The sequence below is a fragment of the Liolophura sinensis genome, chromosome 4 (genome assembly GCF_032854445.1).
Source record: "Liolophura sinensis isolate JHLJ2023 chromosome 4, CUHK_Ljap_v2, whole genome shotgun sequence".
Lineage (NCBI taxonomy): Eukaryota > Metazoa > Mollusca > Polyplacophora > Chitonida > Chitonidae > Liolophura > Liolophura sinensis.
The window spans coordinates 3,491,382-3,515,918 of NC_088298.1; the positions used below are offsets into that span (position 1 = coordinate 3,491,382).

A 24,537-nucleotide genomic window follows, 5' to 3' on the forward strand; every position below is an offset into this window, starting at 1 on the left:
AAAACGAAAGCATGTTTTTCATCATTCATACGGTATCTCTATGAAATCAAAAATTCAAACCCCCAAAAAAATTACATATGATATGGTACAATATCAATTATTTGTTCTTTTTCATATGTTTGTAAAAATTTCATCCAATTTGCCAGAACCCCCCCCCCCCCCCCCCCGTAAATACGATATAAATCATATAAAACTAAACAAGTATCATCGCCACAGGATCAGCTCGTGTAAATTGGTTGGATTAATTTAATGAATTTGCTGGTTAACAATTAAATCATCAGTGTTAACGAAGATTTATCCCTTAATCTATTGGCTTATCGATGACAACCACCTCGATATTTACACCAGAATCACTTCATTAACGCGCAACCATGGCGCCTAGATTCACACAGCTTGTCTGCAAACTAACAGATACAAGAGAGAAGTAAGTCTTTCCATGCATGCCGTAATCAGGAATTTTCACTAAAATATATGATGGCAGTCCGGTTTAATAATGAAGGAATCTGGAATGCCAGGAAGAGTCAACTGTCCATGGCAAAGTAAATGCGCAGTCCCTGTGAGTTCAAGTCCAGCACATACTTCCTCCCTTTCCGGCCTTATGTGGGGAAGGTCTGCCAGCAGCCTGTGGATGATCGTGGGATTCCAGTACCATAACGCTGGCCGCCAATGTATGAATGAAATATTCTTGAGTACGCCGTAAAACATCAATCAAATAAATAAATAAATAAATCAAAGTACATGCACTTGACAAACCTCCTGACAAAAAGTCAGAGTCAAGCCAGCAAAAGTTCATAGTAGGGGAAGCGGTTCGGTGTTGAGAGAACAGCGGTTCATTGCTGAGAGAACAGCGGTTCAGTGTTGAGAGAACAGCAGTTCGTTGTCGAGAGAACAGGGGTTCTCTCTATGACAAAAAGTCAGGGTCAAACAAGCAAAAGCTTATAGTAGGGCAAGTGGTTTGTTGTTGAGAGAACAGCGGTTTGTTGTCGAGAGAACAGTGGTTCAGTGTTGAGAGAACAGCGGTTCGTTGTCGAGAGAAGTTTTGATGTTTTTGGTCATCTCACTGAGTGGCAACTGAATACCTCTTTCAAATATCAAATGTATTGCAGTTTGACAATGATGCGAGCATTTCCGCTGAAACAACAAAATCATGACCCCTTGTCAACATAACCTTGACATTAACACGACCTTGAAAGCTTTGTTGTAACCAGAAGGAAAACATCCAAAACTCTACATCCAATGGGTTTACACACTGTATTTCATTGCAGTATTCTGACATACTTGATACCGAATTAAGTATTTAGTTCTGTAACTATTTGCAGCCAAGCATCCTGTTGTGAAATTCAAAATCTAAAGCAACTTCTTAATGGCAACAGGTCCTACTAAACATACACAATTACATTGTCTTCTGTATCTTTTATCTCCAAATCAAACATGTTTTCCATTTTCTAAATTTGACAATTAAGTTTCAAGCATCATAATTGTGTCTAATTCTGCTTAACCTGGGGTTAGGGGCCGTATATTCGTGTTGAATTAGATCGCCACGTTGGATATATGAGCAGTTGCAATCAAAGCGCAGCTGAGATACATATTTTGTTTTCGACAACTGATATTCTAGCATGGTACATGATTTGAATACTGATTTCACTCAGTCGCCTAGAACATACCATGTGTCTTTCCTACATCACTGAAGGCTGCTGACATCTTCTCTTTCAATGATTGCATCCTATTTTCGTATTTTTAAACTTTCTAATATATTTCTGATATTTTGATCTCCTCTAAATAAAAATTGAGGTCATCCAATATTAATATAATATTGATTTAAAGGTGAGGAATGTTTCAGATTACATTTATTTATTTATTTATTTGACTGGTGTTTTACGCCGTACTCAAGAATATTTCACTTATACGACGGCGGCCAGCCCAGGACAATCTGCAGGTTGCTGACAGACCTTCCCACTTTCAGCCGGAAAGGAAGCCAGCATGAGCTGGACTCGAACTCACATCGACCGCATTGATGAGAGGCTCCTTGGTCATTATGCTGCACTAGCGTGCTAACCAACTGGGCAACGGAGGCCCCTCATGGATGTTCTTCTTGTACATTATCCCTTTCCTGTCACAGGGGTTGATTCTATTCCTAAAATCTTCAGTTCAACGAAAACATTTTGTTCCGTTTGAAATTCACCTTAAGAACTTTATATTTAAATTTATTAAGGAAAAACCATGTCAATGGTCAAAAGCAAGGAAGCACAGGGTAAGTCAGGTCCCATTAAAACTCACACATGACTCATTTACTCACAAGTTCAGAATTGGTTTCAAGTCTTCTATACCCTAAATTCTGCACAAATTTGATCAAAGACATAAACATAGTGCTTAGTTTGACATATTAATGGAATGATATCTGGTTTGGGCCGGTCATTTAATCACTTCTCTGAATTTCATTTGACCTCAACCCTCCTAAATTAAATGTGACCATTTGCCATATACATGTATCGTCGCTGCTCTGGATTTGCTCTCTATGATGTACATCTTTTTTTTGACCTACTTCTGTTTTAGCCGTGGTGCTAGGGGGCATGCAATTGGCTGCTATTTCAGCATTTACATGAATGGCTAAAATAAAACCCAACCTCAGGTAACTTGACAAAAGACTGTATTCCACCAGTTAAATGTGACCATTTGCCAGCTATCACACTGTCACTGCTGCTCTGGATTTACTCTCTATGCTGTACGTCTTTCGTTTTTATTTATTCAACATGATGAATTAGATGGCCACGCAGGAAACACTGACAGTTACAATGAAAGCCCACCTAAGTCAATCTGACAGTTACAATGAAAGCCCACCTAAGTCAATCTGACAGTTGCAATGAAAGCCCACCTAAGTCAATCTGACAGTTGCAATGAAAGCCCACCTAAGTCAATCTGACAGTTGCAATGAAAGCCCACCTAAGTCAATAAATAAACAGAAATACCTGAACCTGACAACTAAACTTTATATGATGATAATGTGTTCCTAGTGATAAACACTTGTCACCCAGACATCAAATTAGTGTTTTAACACGTAGCGAACAAGTAAAGCTACAAGCTGGGTTTCAGCTTCTTTGAAGAGCACGTGCCTCTAATCTGCTAGTAGTTTGCCTGTCACTGTATGTGCAGGCGAATCCAGTAAGTAAAGTGTCATGAGAAAAGGTTAAGACGGTGTACAAATTTTGCGCTGGATGTAGGCACATTCCACTGAGAACACTGATACAGCACAAGTAGATCTGTTCAGATCTAGTTTATGCTAATAATACTGTGGTATAGATAATTCACTAATTAGTGATATGACCAAACTGAACGAAAGACATCAGACATGGCTCCCTGCTAAACAATCTCATCTCGTCACAGTGATGTCTTCATGAAAGTAACAGTGAGCTGCAAAAGTTTTTCAAATTCATTTTCAGAGGTTTCTTATAACTAAAGAGCAGTGGCAACAGTGTAACAAAACTAAAAGAAGGGAGATAACTCTTCCTACCTGTGCAACAGACTCAAAGTGCTCATGACTCTTCTGTAAAGCCTTTGCTCGCTGAAGACTTTTTCCTATTGCTGTGTTCTTCCGTAAAAACACATCTCCGTGATTATCCAGCCAATCAATAACCTAAAACACCAAGGAAAAAAGTAAGAAGGCAAAGTCAATAACCTCACAACTCTAAGTTTTCTAAGCACATGTTTTTCATAATATGAGTGCCTTTTATGAAAGGTTGTCACTTATATGGTGTCTTTTATAGCATGCGTGCAGTTTATAGCATTTGTGCCTTTATTCTACTTTTCTACCTTATTTGATTTTTTAACCCCAATAAAAGGTAAAGTCATTATAGGGAGATGACAGAGGTCAGCAATCATGTAACAGGCTTCCATACACAACAACAAAAACGACATAACAGTTGTACAATTGCAATACAAAGGCCCTTAACAAAAAATTAATAAAAAACAAAACTGACGCAGTGTGGATTTGAACTCTCATCTACTCACTTGTTTGACATCCTGCTGGAACAGTCTCAGACCCAGCCTCTGATGAAGTTTGACTTTCTTGCTGTGCCATAATGTCTCTAAATGTCGCTGATGTGCCAATACCTTAAATAAATAAATAAATAAATAATTACAGATTTTTCAACTTTGACCATTTATGCTTCGATGAGAATCAATTTTTCGAACAGTATCAAGAGTATATTACAAAATTTGATTTATCGTAGAAATCAACAATTCAACTTTATGCCAAATATACAGTTAAATCACACACTAGAATACTACAAAATCGCTTATGCCGTTTAAACTTACATATTGAAATGCTTTCTGACTATCAACTTCATATAAACGTAGAAGGAAAATGTCAGAACAAGTCTGAGTGACTGACCTACAATTGTACATGTAACATTCAATAAAAGTCAAGACAAGTCTGTCCTGTGAGATTTCACTCGAACCGTACAAAATTATCTCAGGCCATGATTGAACTCGCCTGCACCAGCTGGTTGCACCCAGTTCTTAGTTCTTGTACAACATATACCATTCAATTAAAGTTCGAGAGGGTGTGCCCTGAGAAATTTCACACAAATGTGACAAAATTATCTGAGCCCAGAGTTGAACTCTCCACCACCTGCTCTTACCTCGTGTACGACATCCAGCACATGAGCAGCAGCCTCGGAGTAATCAGCCTTAGCGGTCAGTGAGTTGTTACTGCCGGTAGAGACAGGCGTCTGTAAGGTGTCCAGCAACGTCTTCCCGTCAGCACACACCTGCACAAAAGATAGGAGAAAACCAGTTACCCTAGTTCCTCCGCCTTTTAACATATGAAGGAGTAACTTTTTACACCGTTTTAATTTGAATTTGACTGCCTCTACATTGCTTTTGTGAAACTTTATTTCAGATGCCCATGCTACAGTAAATGTGATCCCGCAATAGCTGCCAAACATTTAGGACAGGTTACATCATACAGTCAGACTTTTTTACCATTATCGATAAAAGAGGTTGATCCTGAAACTCCCATATAATGACTGGTGTACTGCCTTAGAGGTAGTGACTGGAGAGCAAAAAGACATCTGGTAACATGTAACATTTATAACCGAATACTGGAACAGTACCAGTTCCCCAAGATGAGAATTCAGACAGAAACCACAGAGAACGACAAACATTCTTACCTCTGCATAAGCTTGGCTGATCGTCTCAATTAGGGTCTGATGTTCTTGTAACGATAATTCCAGGTCCTCAATATGAGAAGGAATATCAGGGTTTTGACAGGCCTCTAGCCAACCAGACACCTGGCACAGGTACTGTGGACAGACAGAAAGGGAGACATGAAAGTAGTGACTTCAGACAGACAGACACCTGGCACAGGTACTGTGGACAGACAGAAAGGGAGACATGAAAGTAGTGACTTCAGACAGACACTTGGCACAGGTACTGTAGCAGACAGAAAGGGAGACATGAAAGTAGTGATTTCAGACAGACAGACACCTGGTGCAGGTACTGTGGACAGACAGAAAGGGAGACATGAAAGTAGTGACTTCAGACAGACACACACCTGGCACAGGTACTGTGGACTGACAGAAAGGGAGACATGAAAGTAGTGACTTCAGACAGACAGATACCTGGCACAAGTACTGTGGACAGACAGAAAGGGAGACATGAAAGTAGTGATTTCAGACAGACAGACACCTGGCACAGGTACTGTGGACAGACAGAAAGGGAGACATGAAAGTAGTGATTTCAGACAGACACACACCTGGCACAGGTACTGTGGACAGACAGAAAGGGAGACATGAAAGTAGTGACTTCAGACAGACAGACACTTGGCACAAGTACTGTGGACAGACAGAAAGGGAGACATGAAAGTAGTGATTTCAGACAGACAGACACCTGGCACAGGTACTGTGGACAGACAGAAAGGGAGACATGAAAGTAGTGATTTCAGACAGACACACACCTGGCACAGGTACTGTGGACAGACAGAAAGGGAGACATGAAAGTAGTGACTTCAGACAGACAGACACTTGGCACAAGTACTGTGGACAGACAGAAAGGGAGACATGAAAGTAGGGACTTCAGACAGACACCTGGCACAGGTACTGTGGACAGACGGAAAGGGAGACATGAAAGTAGGGACTTCAGACAGACAGATACCTGGCACAAGAAGTACTGTGGACAGACAGAAAGGGAGACATGAAAGTAGTGACTTCAGACAGACACACACCTGGCACAGGTACTGTGGACTGACAGAAAGGGAGACATGAAAGTAGTGACTTCAGACAGACAGATACCTGGCACAGGTACTGTGGACAGACAGAAAGGGAGACATGAAAGTAGTGACTTCAGACAGACAGATACCTGGCACAGGTACTGTGGACAGACAGAAAGGGAGACATGAAAGTAGGGACTTCAGACAGACAGACACCTGGCACAAGTACTGTGGACAGACAGAAAGGGAGACATGAAAGTAGGGACTTCAGGCAGACAGATACCTGGCACAGGTACTGTGGACAGACAGAAAGGGAGACATGAAAGTAGTGACTTCAGACAGACAGACACCTGGCACAGGTACTGTGGACAGACAGACGTGAAAGTAGAGACTGTAAACAGACACCTGACACAGCTATTGTGAACAGTCTTACATACACATGGAAGTAGGCACTGTAAACAGACACCTGGGAAAGGTACCGTTTACAGACAGGCAAACAGACATGAAAGACTTCATACAGACAGACAGACATCTGGCATAGGCACTGTGAACACAGAGAGACAGACAACAAAGTAGGGGCTGTAAACAGACAGAGAGACAGACACCTAGCATAGGCATTGTGAACACAGAGAAACAGACATAATAGTAGGGACTGTAGACAGACACCTGGTATAGGCACTGTGAACACAGAGAAACAGACAAAAAAGTAGGGGCTGTAGACAGACAGACAGATGCCTGACATGCATAGTGTGAACCCAGACAGACAAACACAGACAGACATGAAACTACAAATAGACGAACACCTGGCATAGGTACCATGGACAATCAGAAAAGGAGATATGAAAGTAGGGACCAGAGACAAACACCAGAGATTTACACTCAAACTGACATCAACTGGGCACATGTACGTGATGTCAATCATTATATTTCGTATATTTCTCAACTGTCAGCTTTAACACCATAACAACAAAAAAAAAAAACCCATAACACAGAAAATATAAAACTCCTGAAAACACATAAAATATTAGTTTTTCAAATATATCGTTTCTTGATCATCCGATAAATTTTTATACCCATAAGATTCGACTCTCACAAGTTAACATACCATTTCGGCTTTCTTGTGGAACAGCACTGACATGGCTAGCACTGTGCTCCGGTCATCCAAAGCAGCAGCCAGGCTTTTCCACTCTCTTTCCAAACGCGTAGCCTGAAGGCGTATAGTGTTTGAGGCGTAGTGTCCCGAGTCGCACAATCGCTGTGCTGCCTCCAGGATTCGGGATATATTCAAATAGACATTCTGGAAAGCGAATAAAAACTGGTCCAGTATAAGCCCATAAAAAGACATAAGAAACCCAGAACCAACCAAAATCACTGAAAACGCACTACTTTTCTCCAAACCCCACAACAATTCACTTAAACATACAAAACTTTTTCGCACAATTCATATCAGCAGAGGCCATCAAGCTTTATACTGATGTACAGCATGTACATCTATATCAGCAGAGAAATACACAGGAAATAGGGGTGTCCAACAAAGGGAGATAACTGTAACAGCAGGAGAGCATTATGTTGGTGTGACGACCAACAAAACCTTAGTTCACTTTTTCTTCTTCTTTTTTTTGTCAAAATAGGTTTTCAAAAAAAAAAATACAAAGAAGCTGAATCATGCTAGAAACACATTCCCAAATCACCAAAGTTTGATTAAAAAAATATTAAACTCAAGTAATTATGGATGAAAATTATAAAATTTCTTTTTAAAAAGCCTTGTAATAAGCTTAATTTACGCATAACATTTTATAAAACAAATTAAGCTGACTTTATTTCAGCCTCTGTCTAAGAATATAATTATACATGTCAGTGACTGCAAGTAGTAATTTTACGTAGTAAATTTTAAGTAGTAAACTTATAAACGAGTGAAGATAAATTATTCCATGTGCTTGATAAGTAAAATTTTATTTGTATTGTTGCAGAGGTAATGTTCTACTCAAAATCTTAGAGACATCGCACAATTAATGATGAAGTTTAAAATTTGAAAACTATCAGGAAAAACACTAAAAGCATAAAAACACCAGTATACACACAAGCAATTATCACAACACAAGTACAGGCGGCTGGCACATAATTCAAAAATAAGGATAACAAAAGAAATACTGCAAATCTACTGGCAAACAAAAAGCTAATGGTGAATATAGGTCATGTGGATCTTCTGCTACATAATGACACAATGAACAATTTCCTATGTTATTTAGCAGTTTCTTCTGTTTAACAAATTTTTAGCTTTATGGGCGGTTAATGGATACTTCAACGATTTCTCTCCCTTCCCAATCCTCCACAACCATTGAACCTGAATCATTTCGAATTAAACAAAATTAAAGTCTTTTTAGCACTTTCACTTTGGCAGTATTACTTTCACTTTGGCAGTATCACTTTGACTTTGGCAGTATCACTTTGACTTTGGCAGTATCACTTTCAGTTTCATTAAAACAATTGTCATCTTTATTTCTTTGCTGTATACATATATCAAAGTGACCAAAACCATACCTTCATAAATATTTTTGACAAAGAAAACAAACTGACCCAAGATCATACGAAAATGAAAGTTGTTACATGAATTTATTAAGAGGGTTATTAATGAAGATGTTAAAGAGAAGGCCAACATATCAATGGCAGCTTCCTTGTGTTTTTGACATTTTTCACTTAATTATTATCAACAAACCTGGCTTTGTCCATAACATACAAATTAGTTATAACAGCTGGAATCTGAGAGGACAAAACGCTACTCTCTAATATGATGAAAGGCTACTCTCTAACAAGATAAAAAAAAAAAACATTTCTGTTCATAGCAACTCCTTAATATCTACAATTCTTTCTTTCATGTAAATAAAGACATGCAGAAATTTTTGACAATCATGCAAAAAACTGTTCTAAGGCCTCTTGAGATACATGATTTCAATTTGTGGAAAGGAGGAGCTAAAATTCAACCCCCATACCATTACAAGATATCATTGAAGGAGTGCCTTGAATTCTGGGGAAAAAATTCTCAGAAATATAAAGTGCATGTGCACTGAACTTAATCACATAATGACTTTCTAAAAGAGCTTGATACAAAACGGTTAGAAAGCATAACTAAAAGAAAGAGTCAAAAAGTGTTATAAGTTCAAATGAAGTATTGGTGAGTATTATAAGAAAATGTTATTAATTTACTAAGATTGTAAAGCAGGATATCAAGGTTAAAAGGTCAAATGGTGAGCCAAAAAAGCTGAAGCTCAAAAGTCAAGGTTGAGTTTCTATCTTCAAATTTAAATGAAGTCTGATTTACAAAATCATGTCTGTGTACAAAAGCCTTTGAAGCTGGTATCAATATATCCCACTTAATTAAGTTTAGCTTTCTGATGATGTCTGTACAGACAATGTCAGTAACAGTTGAGTGCATGAAAAAAATAAAGACAAAAATTAAAATGTCCATTGTAAATTGCCTGATGAATATCAACTGATGCATTTTTGAAAACGTTTGTAGCTGGTAAACATATCAATTTATTTCTCTAATCTAAGAAAACTGTACCTGATCTGATCCATTGCAAAACACTTCACTTCATGCAACTATCCAGTTCAAGGATGAAAGGTCGCTACTTATGTCAAGGTCACTTCCCAAATCCAAAAAATAAATATCAAGGTTACGGTCCACATCACCATAAATGTCAAGGCCACGGTCCAAATCCCCATAAATGTCAAGGTCACCGTCTAAATCACTATGAACTTCAAAGTCACTTTCCACATCAACATAAATATCAAAGTCTCTACCAAAGGTCAACACCTCCCACATTTGACCTTCAATGTCCAAGTTAAAGGTTGAAGGTTGGATCAGTGCGCAGGGGATCAGCATTGTATGTGTAGCAGTGCTCAGCTACCGCAGACATAAAATAAAACAAGACAGAACAGAGACAGAAGTAAGGAAGTCACACCTGCATAATGCTCTCCTTCACTCTAATTCTCTCACTAATAATTTGGGACACTGGCGTCGTCTACAATGAGTCAAACATACCGACTGTGTCATGCAAGAGAACTTCGACATGCACAGCCGATTTTAAGGCATAAAACTTAATGTTTGAAGCTGAAAATATTGGCACAAAGAATGTTCACAGAGCCAGTCGCTTGCGATGTTTTAAGCATGAAGTTAAAGAATTCCAATTCTAAACTGCCAAAATGTCCAAAAAACAGTTTTCTTCTTCAATGATTTGTTTTTTTTTTGGGAGGGGGGGGGGGATTTTTCTCCAATAACAATCTGAATCTTGGGTAAGCAATCATAAAATTCCAACAGCCACGTACAAAACATCAGAAGATACTAAGTAAAAAAGAAACTGGCTTTGTAAAACTAACCCTGTCAACCCAATGCAGACATTGGTGACCTTTACCCCCATTTGAAACTGGTTTGCTCCAATGACACAAAGTACTGCGAGTACTGGTACAATTTTTTTTCTTCAGGTCACTGAGGCAAAAACATTGGTTATTAAATGGGGGTAAAACCAGAAATACAATTTTACAGGTTAATATTACAAAATAATAAATTAATCACAATATCTGTATTCAGAAAAGAAATTCAAGCATAAAGGAGTGTTAGTTCATGAGAGAGTTAAACAAAAAATCAACAACAGCCATGAGAAGAAAGAAAAAATGAAAATTTTTATCAAAACAAATTAACCCAAACAATTCAACAACAATTTCATTCCTTTTCAAAACCATTTGATCCTTGGCAAGGCAACAATCTAAACATAAATAAAGCCTTTTTGTTTTAAAACTTTCAAATCTTGTGCCCCCAAAAATGTACAATCATAGTCAGCAATCAAACAGCGTAGAAAAAGAGACACTTTTTATCAGCTAATACTGAAAAGATATTAGCATATTTGACAACGTTGCTGACCAATGAGAAATCGTGCAGTAAAAATGGGATTTCTAACGCAAAAAGAGTAATTACTCACCATACAGTTGGAAGTAAACTGGGAATGCTGGGATTGCAAATCTGCAGCCAGCTGATGGGCGCTTCCGATCTCTGTGTAGTTGACCAGAAAAACTTCTCGGCTCTGAGTTATCCAATCAAACATCTGCAAACACAAATCACATCAGTCAACAGCCTCCCAATTGACAACACAGAAACAATGTTGTATTCTTTTCTGGTATTGAGGCATGGTATTCTGATAGGCTGATTTCAAACTGAACAGATAAATTGATTGGATGTGTCACTACACTGGGTTATACTAAATTTTGCATCTATGACATTCCTAAAACCACATGCAGAAATGTCAAATTTACTAACACTTGTAATGTTGAATTCACTAAAGCTTGCAATGCTTAACTTTCTTAAGCTTGCAATGTTGAATTTGCTAAAACTTGCAATGATGAACTTTCTAAAACATGCAATATTGAACTTGCTAAAACTTGCAATGTTGAACTTACTAAAACTTTCAATGACCAACTTGCTAAAACTTGCAATAATGAACTTTCTAAAACTTGCAATGATAAATTTTCTAAAACATGCAATGTTGAAATTGATACAAGCTTGCAATAATAAAACCTGTTGTGATCATCTTACAAAAATTTACAATGATGAATTCGCTTAAATTAGTAATTATCTGCTTTTTCAACGAGTACAAAATGATAGTGAACTGTAACAGAAATATTCAAAATACTTCATCGAAATAAAATAGGATATTTAAATCAATATGACACCTTTTCACAATCGTCCTCAAAGAGACGCAGCTGAAAGCACTGTTCTAATCTGCTTTTCTTGGCAGTCCAGAGTTGGTTGAGATGTTGCCGGGTAGAATGGAGATTCTCCAGAAGCTGTGAAATCTGGGGAACCGAAGTTTGGAAGTCAGCGTTTCCAGAAATCATCGTAGGTTTGGCGCCACTCCCTGAAAGCACGGTAGACAAGTAGATTGATTTGACTGGTGTCCTAATGCCAAATTCAGGACATTTTCACCTACTGTACAAGTTGAATGTAAGTATTTTTTTTTCAAGTGACACAATTTGTTTGAGTCTGACTTAACTACCATGACGACATATGTTGTAGAGTCATAAAGCGCACTTAGCTAAGTTTGCTCTTAACTACCATGACGACATACGTTGTAGAGTCATAAAATGCACTTAGCTAAGTTTGCTCTTAACTACCATGACGACGTATGTTGTAGAGTCATATAATGCACTTAGCTAAGGGCTACCTAGCACTAAGTATGCTTCATGAAACCAGCCCCAGGTTTATATGTTTATTTTGCAACGTAAGTTCAAATTTAATTTGAATTAATTTTTTTTCTTTTTCGGCTGTTTTTGTGTTTTGATCTCCAGAAGTTCAAATTCAGAACAAACCATTAATATTCTCTTGCGACATATCTATCATAACTAGAACTTCTGTCACGATAAATAGTACATTACACTCAAAAGATACATGAAAAAGTACTCTTAAACAAAAGGTATTGTTTTAAGGATAAAAAGATATGCCAGAAAAACGAAAGAAAAAAAATGTTTGAGGCATATTTTATACTTCTTAATAATCCAGACTCGCTCCCAAACAAAACTGTTTTGACAGATATCACAGTAGACATAACTACAGTAGGCACTTAATTTCCTGACTGACCACTGGGGCTATAGGGAAACAATAGTTTAAAGCTGCAAGTTTTTTTTTTAACTTTTATACGTTAGGCCACATCATACATTCCATATTTAGAACAAAAAGCACATGTTTTCTGTATTTAGAACAAAAACCACGTGTTTTCTGTATCTTTCCAGTAAGAAATGTGGCGTGCTTAATGTAATGTGCTGCAGAACCCCCCTGAACTTTAACTACAAATCTAGACAGGTGGGGATAAGAATTACATCCATCATTCTGCAACTTTTCTATTGACATCAGAAAAGTGTTCTGAGAACTGTTTGGAAGGCAGAATAATGTCCTTATCTTTGGAAAAAAATGAAAGTTTCGTCACCAAGTACAATTTCCTGAAAAATGCACTCTTCGTGTGTTATTTCAGGACAGATATTGTTTTCCCACTGCCTTACCTGGCCGCCCTGTCTCATCCCCAGTTATACATGTAAGGATATGTTGCCCCTCCAAGGCCAGGTCCTCCACCGGGGCACGCAGTACCCTCTGACGCACATGACTGTGCTCTTCTAACATCCCCTGTGCCCCGCCAACGTCATCGGGTAACTCAGGAGACGTGAGGATTTCAGCTAGTTCGTCCAATTTTTCCAACAAGTCTAACGCCTTCCAGATAAATTCTTCCAGCATCTGTGAATAGCCATGAAAACACGAGGAACTTCTGAAAATATGATCACTAAAAACAAAGGTAGCACTTTGACACATCAGCCACACTATCTTTATACCTCTTATCTAGCTCTGATACGTACATGTATGCGTACGGTACCAAGGCAGTGCTGATTGCCAACTTCATACTTCAGTATGCTTTACACTGAAGTATGCTTTACACTTGGCAAACACATACTTTCCTTTCAAAGTAAAATAATGTGCATAAATTACAATCCATGTTGACTTTATAGAGGGGGAACAGTATGCTGTGGGAGGCATCTTAGCCCACCAATAAGCCAATCAGAATTTGCTGGTACCATAGCCTTATTGTCAAGTCAAGTATTCAACGCCAGATAACACACTACTTACACATTGGAGATACTTTTCATGTACAAATTGCAAATTTAGAAAAATAGGTCTCAGACTGATATATTAACACTACATGTAGTCTATCTGATAACATAAAATTTAAATTTCACTTTAAAGCATAATTTGGCCTTTCAAGAATTTTACACCGAACTTTTTCGTGTTAAAGATCTGGTGTTAATAAGTAGTAAATGTGGCCATCTGAAACAACTGTAAACTGTTAGACCATCCAGGAGACATACCAATCTTAGCTGGATCCACTGCTCATGGTCATACTCAAGTGTCCCTTCAAACTCGCGTGTCAACTGCACTGGATCAATAACCTTCAGTAGTGTGTCCACTGATATCATGCTTGTCTGAAAACAGAACAGTTCTCAACTCTCGTAACGAGATTGTTTGTTTTGTCCACATTAGGTCAGTCCTCATTTCACATTGGGTCAGTCCTCGTTTCACATTAGGTCAGTCCTCGTTTCACATAAGGTCAATCCTCATTCCACATTAAGTCAGTCCTCATTTCACATTAGGTCAGTGTTCATTTCACATTAGGTCAGTCCTCATTTCACATCAGGTCAATCCTCATTCCACATTAAGTCAATCCTCATTTCACATTAGGTCAGTCCTCATTTCACATCAGGTCAGTCCTCGTTTCACATCAAGTCAGCCCTCATTCCACATTAGGTCAGTCCTCATTTCACATTAGGTCAGTGTTCATTTCACATTAGGTCAGTCCTCATTTCACATTAGGTCAATCCTCATTTCACATTAGGTCAGTCATCATTTCACATTAGGTCAGTCCTCATTTCACATTAGGTCAGTCCTCATTCCACATTAGGTCAATCCTCATTCCACATTAAGTCAATCCTCATTTCACATTAGGTCATTCCTCATTCCACATTAAGTCAATCCTCATTTCACATTAGGTCAGTCCTCATTTCACATCAGGTCAGTCCTCGTTTCACATCAAGTCAGCCCTCATTCCACATTAGGTCAGTCCTCATTTCACATTAGGTCAGTGTTCATTTCACATTAGGTCAGTCCTCATTTCACATTAGGTCAATCCTCATTCCACATTAAGTCAATCCTCATTTCACATTAGGTCAGTCCTCATTTCACATCAGGTCAGTCCTCGTTTCACATGAAGTCAGTCCTCGTTTCACAATGTCAGTCCTCATTCCAGATTAAGTCAATCCTCACTCCACATTAAGTCAGTCCTCATTTCACATTAGGTCAGTCCTCGTTTCACTTTAGGTTAGGTCAGTCCTCGTTTCACATTAGGTCAAACCTCATTCCAGATTAAGTCAATCCTCATTCCACATTAAATCAGTCCTCATTTCACATTAGGTCAGTCCTCGTTTCACATTAGTTCAGTCCTCATTTCACATTAGGTCAGTCCTCATTCCACCTTGAGTCAGTCCTCATTTCACATTAGGTCAGTCCTCGTTTCACATTAGGTCAGTCCTCATTTCACATTAGGTCAGTGTTCCTTCCACCTTAAGTCAATATTCATTCCACATTAGGTCAGTTCTCATTTCACAATAAATCATTCCTTATTGAACATTAAATCTGCTATTCGGTCAAAATTTAAATTTACAAAATGTCAAATGGTATTTAAAACATTAGTTTATTCCTCCAAAACTTAATTTAAACTTCCTACCTCAAACTTGTACTTGGAACTGCCGATACTTGTCCGTTGCTTCTCCCAAAACTTTTCTGGTTTGATAATGTATGCCACATGTATACTTCCTGGGAAACATTCCTAAAACAAGAAAAGAAGTCCCTTAATCAACAAAAATACAGGTCCCATAATAATAAAGAAAACAGGTACCGCCATAAACAAGAAAACAGGTACCGCCATAAACAAGAAAACAGATACCTCCATAAACAAGAAAACAGGCACCTCCATAAACAAGAAAACAGGTACCGCCATAAACAAGAAAACAGGTACCGCCATAAACAAGAAAACAGGTACCGCCATAAACAAGAAAACAGATACCTCCATAAACAAGAAAACAGGCACCTCCATAAACAAGAAAACAGGTACCGCCATAAACAAGAAAACAGGTACCGCCATAAACAAGAAACAGGTACCGCCATAAACAAGAAAACAGATACCTCCATAAACAAGAAAACATGTACCTCCATAAACAAGAAAACAGGTACCGCCATAAACAAGAAAACAGATACCTCCATAAACAAGAAAACAGGCACCTCCATAAACAAGAAAACAGGTACCGCCATAAACAAGAAACAGGCACCTCCATAGACAAGAAAACAGGTACCGCCATAAACAACATAAAACAGATCCCTCCATAAACAAGAAAACAAATCCCTTCACAAGCAAGAAAACTGGTCAGTTCACAAACAAGAAAACAGATGCCTCCCTAAACAAGAAAACAAATCCCTTGACAAACAAGAAAACAGGCACCTCCACAAACAAGAAAACAGGCACCTCCATGAACAAGAAAACACGTCCCTCCATCAACAAGAAAACAGGTCCCTCCATAAACAAGAAAACAGGTCCCTCTATAAACAAGAAAGCAAATCCCTTCACAAACAAGAAAACAGGCACCTCCGCAAACAAGAAAACAGGCAACTCCATAAACAAGAAAACAAATCCTTTCACATACAAGAAAACAGGCACCTTCACAAACAAGAAAACAGGTCCCTCCTTAAACAAGAAAACAGAACTCTCAACAAACCCCAAAACACCTTCATATTAAATACCAATAAAACTCCCAGAATCAAGCAAAATGAGTAAATTGGTCACAGGTAAAAGTTTATGTTCTATGCACTAAATGTGGTTTTCTCACCTGTAGGGCCTTAACGATAGGTTTGACCGTCTGCCAAGTAGATCCCCTCATGTCCAGGATCACGGAAAAACCCCTCTCTTTGATGTCCTCACTGCATAACAAAATCAGATTAATTCATTAATTGGTTTGGATATTTACAGGTGAATTGACTAGCTGAAATACTGACTGATTCTTCAGACGTGTATATAAAAGTGATATACTGATTCCTTAGCTTGCCTCTCTCAATCTGAAAGCAAATGAAGAATCGTCAGCAGAAAGAATATGACTAGTTTTTCTTAAAATATTTTTTTTTACTTTTAAATCTGATTTATTTCTTGGATTGTTGCTTTGCACCATACAAACAAATATTTACAAAACAAAACATCTTGATACACTTTAGAGGATCACAGTACACTTCATGTGCACTAATTCACGTTTTTTGAATACGTGGAAATAACTTCGTCAAAATGAACTTTCCGTACTAAAAAAACATGCAACCATGCTCAAATCAGAAAGCTGTTTTTGACCCTGCACTTACATCTACATGTATACGATGACCATCAGCATTCTGATTGGAGGAAATTTGAGTAGGTGGGGATAAACCACTGGCCTATGGTAAATGACTGACAATCTTTACATACCATGTACAAATGTGTAGTCCATGTTGGTGAAGGACCTTACCAGGAACCCTACAAATTTTCTGTCCAGGCACACCTCACTCACCGGGCTACATGTATATCCAGCAGCTTTCACCCATAAATATAGCACTCCTAATATGGACCGTTTTCAGCCAATCAAGTAACAATATGGAGACTTTTAACCTCCACAGAAATATTGCAGGACTTTGTCAGTAGTGGTACATGTAACAGGCTGCCAGGAAGGAGTGTCATGAAGAGGTAAGATGGCAGATATCTCACCTGGGTACACTGGCCAGGTACTTCATCAGCTTCTTCAGATCATCTTGCTTCAGTCTCTCTGGGTGGGTGTGGGAGGGAAAGGTGAGGATTGGGCCGCCCCGTTTGTCACGCCCACCTGTCACCATCAAAATAAACAACGATCTATTAAGTAACACCACTTAAATTACAAAATGGAAGATAGCTCTAATGGGTGAAGCAGAATGTTGAAGGGCAGAGGGGGGGTTGGGGGGGGGGGGGTTAGGTGGAATTATCCACCCTTCGCCAGGGTACTACACCACTGGTCCTCTACCAGACAGGCACAGGTACTTTGCCAGACAGCCCTCCTGTCTTGATGCTGCACAGCTACTGTACCAAACAGCCCTCCTGTCTTGATGCTGCACAGCTACTGTACCAGACAGCCCTCCTGTCTTGATGCTGCACAGATACTGTACCAGACAGCCCTATTGTCTTGATGCTGCACAGGTACTTTACCAGACAGCCCTCCTGTCTTGATGCTGCACTGGTACCTTACCAGACAGCCCTCCTGTCTTGATGCTGCACAGGTACTGTACCAGACAGGCTCCTGTCCTGATTGTGCACAGCTACTGTACCAGACAGCCCTCCTGTTTTGATGCTGCACGGGTACTGTACCAGACAGCACTCCTGCCTAGATGTGCTGCAGTCGAAATAGCACAAAATTTTATCAAGCAACCCTGTTGGTCAAAGGCCTGCTAGCTACAGCTCTTTTAAACATCTGTACTAGCGCTGGCCATAAGACCACTTTATAGCAGGTAAAAAATTGTTTTTCATCAATTCCTTTGATTGGTAAACTAAAACTGGAGATACTGGTATTTCTTATAAAGGCAAGAGTTACTTAAACAATGATGCTCTAAACCAGAGGAATGTCAGGCTCTTTGTTGTAGGTTTCCTTCAATTTATTTAATTATTTGATTGGTGTTTTACACCATACTTAAGAATATTTCACTTATACGACGGCACCCAGCATTATGATGGGAGGAAACCAGGCAGAGCCCAGGGAAACCCATGACGATCTGCAGCTTGCTGTCAAACTTTCCCACCCACGGCCGCAGAGGAAGCCAGTAAGAACTGGACTGAACTCACAGCGACCGCATTGGTGAGAGGCTCCTGGGTCAGTTTTCTTCAAAGTGTAAAGCCTTATAACACAGATGTACATGTACAGGTAGAAAACAAAGGGTGTCTCAGTATAATTTGACATTTATACATGTACGATGAAACAATCTGAAAATTAAAAAGGATGCTAGATGCAGTTATTAGACAGCCAACCAGAAGGAACTGAACATGTTCTGTATGGATAGGAATAAGGTTTCTCAGAGAGGATATATGTCCTGACCAGACCTGTGTAGAAACTGACAAATCTCACGGTTATGTTTGTCTCCACGTTATAATGGAGTACTGTATTTCACCTTAACTTTGGTACATGTATGTAAAAAAGCACTTTCAGAACCACACCAGGTCCACGAATATGGTACAGTGTACTGTCCTGTTTCAACTTTGCCACATGTTTATTGGTGTTTACTCAGGCGTGTTCTGAAGGCATTATTCTGTGTAGACAGATAAAATTATACTTTTTGTGAAGCCCTGAATAAGGCCAATTGAGCCAAAGTTTTGTTTCCAAAATCAAATTATAAAAGTATGTGAGCTGCACTAAAAGTTGCTCTTTCGTGTGTAATAAGGCAAAGTAATTAGGCAATACATGTATGTTGTTGTTCCTGAAAATAACTTTGTCTTTGAAGTTTCTCTCACCTCAACAAAGCCATACATAACCCCTCAAATGAAGGCAGGTTACAGCACCTAGCAATTGTCACAGGAAAGTTGTGATCAGAGACACACCCACATTCTAAAACTGATCACAACACAATCACAAGTACATGACTCGCTGGCTCAGTCCATTTTTATACACTCCAGAAAACGGAGATCAAAGACAAGTAAAGCAATAAAACCCCACTGGTCAATGCCTCAGAAACTTCACATTTCGTCCTTGAAACATTAGAATGGTAATGTCCCTTACACCAATACTAAATCTCTTCATGCAAAATGAATGTCTACTGCTGATGCAGGAGACATTGTCTACTGCAATGCTGGTACAAACATATTCGTACGGTTAAAATAGATACATCAGCCTGATATGACTAGTCATTTCCTTGGCTCTCTCATCTTCAACATTCAAACAAAAAAACAAGAAAAAAGGAATACCTGCTACAACGCTTTACAAATTTTTTGAGTTATTTTCAGGGTTATAATCATAAGTGAAAGACAAATATTGCACAAACCCATGCTTAACTATATTTTTTAAAAAGTTAAAATTTAAAATGCGTATTCATCATTTTTGATTTGAACAACATTAAGATTACACATGTGCAATTTGGGAAATTGGGTCCAAGATTTGCCTCTGAACTGAAGAGCGAAGGAGCAATGATTGGGTAATGACTGCATTGCTGAGAGGTTCCTGAGTTATTGTGCTGCACTGGCACACTAACCACTACAACATGGAGGTCCACTATCTGCCTTTAAATTAATCTCATATGATTGGACTGGAGTTTAAGGCTGTGCTCAAAACTTTTCACCGATATAAAGTCAGGTTTATGGGTGGAGGAAATTATTATTATTATGCCCCTTATTATTATTATTATTATGCCCCTAATAAACCACTGCCCTTCACAAGGTACCTGACAAACCTCCTGACTTTAAATAAATGCCGGAGGCCAAACAGCTTTAATAAAAACGTATTTTCACCTGTCATTAACGACCTCACCTGACAAATATGCAACCCTCTCCCTCAAAATGGGGACAATGTCGGCCGCTTTCAACCCATCGTTACGTCTTCCACCTGCATAACACAGAACAAGAAACTTGACGTTATTAAACTGTTATTAAACAAACCATCACACGAACATACTGGACCATTTATTTGAAAGTCCGCATCTGCCTACTTTTACACGTATACTTCATACAAATAATAATAAAAAAATAAAAATATTACATTAACACCAGAAACAAACACCTCCAACCTTCTGAGTGGTTATTGGGGTGTTTGGAAACTAGCATCAGGCCACATCAATTTAAACCATTCTTTTACAGGCAGGATAAATCATTGTTCAATGTCAAAGGACTAGGGTATGAAAATAAAAACAGAACTTGTAAATCATCCCTTATGTGGTAAATGTGGACTTTTCCAGCGATTTTCACTGCTGAGGATGTACATGTACATGAAATGACATTGTTGGAAAGCCCTGAAAAAAACTGAGATTAAGGGCGTGCACATTAAGATTTCAAAAGAGTACTAACAAACCTAAAAAAATCCATAAATTTTAGAGACATCTGATTTGGTATTTGTAAGAATTTATGTGCTCTCTACTTAGCTCACTGCTTGGCAGTGTCAAAACACTAAATAGTGTACATGTGGGCTCCTTTCTACACCGGTCTGACATGTCTCACGAGGGCCACCATTTAAAATTTTCTTCGCTGGGTGAAACCCACCCCTACCTACCCCTTTCTTTACTGGAGGGTCAGTCAGGATACGCCCAACAAACATATTTATAATGATGGCCTATGATGTGCACGTTATCATACATGCATATACCTGTATGTATGCTATACCTGTGAGCTCATAGTCAGTCATAGTTGAAGCAAACTAATGTACATGTATTTATTTATTTGATTCTCAAGATACTCAAGAACATTTCACTTATACGACGGCAGCCAGCACTATAGCGAGGGGAAACCGGGCAGAACCGGGAGGAAACCCACGACCATCCGCAGGTAGAAGCCACCTAATGATTTCATTCAAAACACAACAGCTTTAGCATAGTACACTGTACATGTATGTACATTTAGATGTATGGCCATTGCAAAACAGTAAATTTTTAGCAAGGAAACAAAGACAGCCATTAGGATGTATTTCACACGAAGCCCAAGCCTACAAGAAGATAAAACCTGAATGAAGGGCAGGCTTCTCATGTTCACCCATGTGTGTGTCTGTGAATGGTAGCTGAGGTACCATAGAGAGAAGCACACACTCACACATCGACACCACAGGCTCACTGATTTTTACACCGTTTACGGTAGATCAGTACTCCCTAAGAGAAACCATATGTTGCCTTTGAACTCACAGCTTTAACTCCTCTCCCCCACACACTGGGATGCTGTGAGGGTGATAGGATGAGGACTTGCCCAGTGTACCCTTTACTGCCCTTCCAACCTCACCCCCACCCCCTTCCTCTACCCCCACCCCCATCTTCTTGACTTCATCTACATAAACCAGGTTCCTACTACATGTATGTAGCCTGCCTGTACATGAAAATAACAAAAACAGTTCATCAGAGTGAACTGAATTCTGGTACATTGCTATAAAACGTTCAGACCTCTACAGAACTTTTTTCCGGTAAAATTGACGCATACAATTACTGTGAAAATGACGCTAAAACTGATTTGTTTTCATCATTAAAAGTGCTCCAAATATTGTGTATATTATTTCTCTACACGCCATACATATAGTTATCTCAGATTGTTTCAAATGAATTTTTCTGGTTTGGAAAAATTTTAAAAAAATAAATTCAATTATTTTTAAGGACGGTATTTAATGGCCTTTCATCTCACATGTACATCTTAATGTATTCTTTGCTTTTAAAACTACACAAACAGAGACATACATGTACAAGTGTTAGTGTGTACAATGTTTACTTGGAAATACAATGCCCACATTTTTACAAATGGTTTCCTACTTTCGAAGTACCAAAACCTGCCGCACAAATGACTATTACGGTCCTTGATACCACGAAACCAATCCTACTGTCCCTGATACCACGAAACCAATCCTACTGTCCCTGATACCACAAAACCAATCCTACTGTCAGTGATACCATGACACCAATCCTACTATCAATCCTACTAACCATGATATCATGAAACCAATCCTACTGTCCCTGATACCACAAAAACCAATCCTACTGTCCCTGATACCATGAAACCAATCCTACTGTCCATGATACCACAAAACCAATCCTACTGTCCCTGATACCACAAAACCAATCCTACTGTCCCTGATAACATGAAACCAATCATACTGTCCATGATATCATGACACCAATCATACTATCAATCCTACTGTCCATGATATCATGAAACCAATCCTACTGTCCGTGATACCACAAAACCAATCCTACTGTCCCTGATACCATGAAACCAATCCTACTGTCCGTGATACCATGAAACGAATCCTACTGTCCTCGATATCATGAAACCAATCCTACTGACCCAGATACCATGAAAGCAATCCTATTGTCCCCGATACCATGAAAGCAATCCTACTGTCCCCGATACCATGAAACCAATCCTACTGTCCCTGATACATGCACCATGAAACCAATCCTACTGTCATTCAACCTTAAGACCCAACTCAACATCCCAAGGCCACTGTTGCTTCGGGTTGTAAAGACTTCGGGTTATAAACACATACGAAAATAAATATGCGACTCAACTCGACTCATTACATGTGCACGTACCCCATTTCTTTCAATTTATGGGACACCCTGTCTGCTCATTTTAGCCAATATATATGTAATTGTAGCAGGGATATTGAGTTTCTTTTCTCTCACTTGGTTAGACCATCTAATGAACAACATATCTTTACTTTTCCAAAAGACTGGTAAAGAAATGTAATATTGTACTTTCAACACTACTAATATCTGTCCCAAAAATTAGAACAATTAGGATACAAGTATGTATGCACTTCAATCATAAAGTCATGGTAATTATAATTGGCAACCAGGACCAACTCGGTACAATACGTTGAGTCAAGTCATCAATTCCAAGCTTTACAAAGACCTCATTCTACTCTCATTTCTCAACCTTTTCTCATATAAAAGACCAACTTTCAATGCAATTTATACACATTTTTACGACACTGGTTGGATTGGCCAGTTTCAGGGTTTCACAAAAAGTATAATTTTATCAGTCAACATAGAACAAAGCCTTGAGAATATGCTAGAATAAACATCTTGCAAACATGCGAAAAGGTTGAAGTATTAACTAAGTGGCCAACATCTTAAGAACACAAACAACAGCTGTATATGTACATGTGTATATACTGTATGTACTTAGCAGACTAGCTACAGTTTAGAGACAGAATGATCAATACCGGAGCGTGTTAGAATAGAAATGGCATCAGATCAGCTTTCGTGCACGTGTAACACCCAAAAGTTCGTCACTTTTACTTGGCAGCATATACATACTGTGGTTTCACTTGGGTTTTGGCACATTTTTTTTTTCTTTCATGCATAAACCTGTCTGTCTCAAAATGTTTTAGCCCTTAACACAACAATTTTTCTCTAACAGTTACCCTTCCTCTACCCCACCTCCTTTTTTTCTGTTCTCCAGTACCATTTCCTTCCCCCACTTTATTTCACACCCTCCAATCACAGAGCTGGTACAACGGAGAGTGCCACACAAGGGGAGGTCACCCAGGTGACAGAAACCACATGTACATGTACTCTGCTTGAACTTCACCGACCCTCAAGAGTGGGCTGTGAAGTCTTTCTGAGGGACATTTGGGTAACTTCTATCTACACCACCTGTTCCTGCTTCAGTACAAGTAAATGTACATTTCAAAAAAGTCCTACATTCATGCAACAATTCACAAATCTTGCGATAAATCAGCTTTCGATCAACAGGTACTTCTAGGAAAAGACAACAACTCCAGAATGAGTATTCAAATGAGGAGAAAATTACATCCTACGATTTGACACACACTTCCGGCATAATGGCCAGCAGGCCACAAACTGAAAAACGTCTACATGAAGATGTACCCTAATTCCTTAGCATTATTAATTCCTTAGGCATATAAAAGTGAGCGAGTGAGTGAGTGAGCGAGTGAGTGCTTGGGGTTAAACGTCGTACTCAACAATTTTTCTGTCATATGACGACAAAGAAGCATATATGTGTCATGTG

The 24,537-nt window shown here is 38.9% G+C and overlaps 1 protein-coding gene across 1 annotated transcript in view; it reads right to left on the reverse strand.

Annotated features, from left to right (window-relative positions):
- The window catches only part of LOC135464350 (kalirin-like), a 249,660-nt gene that overhangs the window by 207,155 nt on the left and 17,968 nt on the right, over positions 1-24,537 (reverse strand). Inside the window, 13 exon segments of the mRNA XM_064741776.1 lie at positions 3,509-3,631; positions 4,006-4,107; positions 4,638-4,766; positions 5,169-5,300; positions 7,311-7,502; positions 11,182-11,304; positions 11,930-12,114; positions 13,253-13,481; positions 14,108-14,221; positions 15,520-15,621; positions 16,676-16,766; positions 17,572-17,686; positions 20,345-20,419. Coding sequence (XP_064597846.1) covers positions 3,509-3,631; positions 4,006-4,107; positions 4,638-4,766; positions 5,169-5,300; positions 7,311-7,502; positions 11,182-11,304; positions 11,930-12,114; positions 13,253-13,481; positions 14,108-14,221; positions 15,520-15,621; positions 16,676-16,766; positions 17,572-17,686; positions 20,345-20,419 — 1,712 coding nt within the window.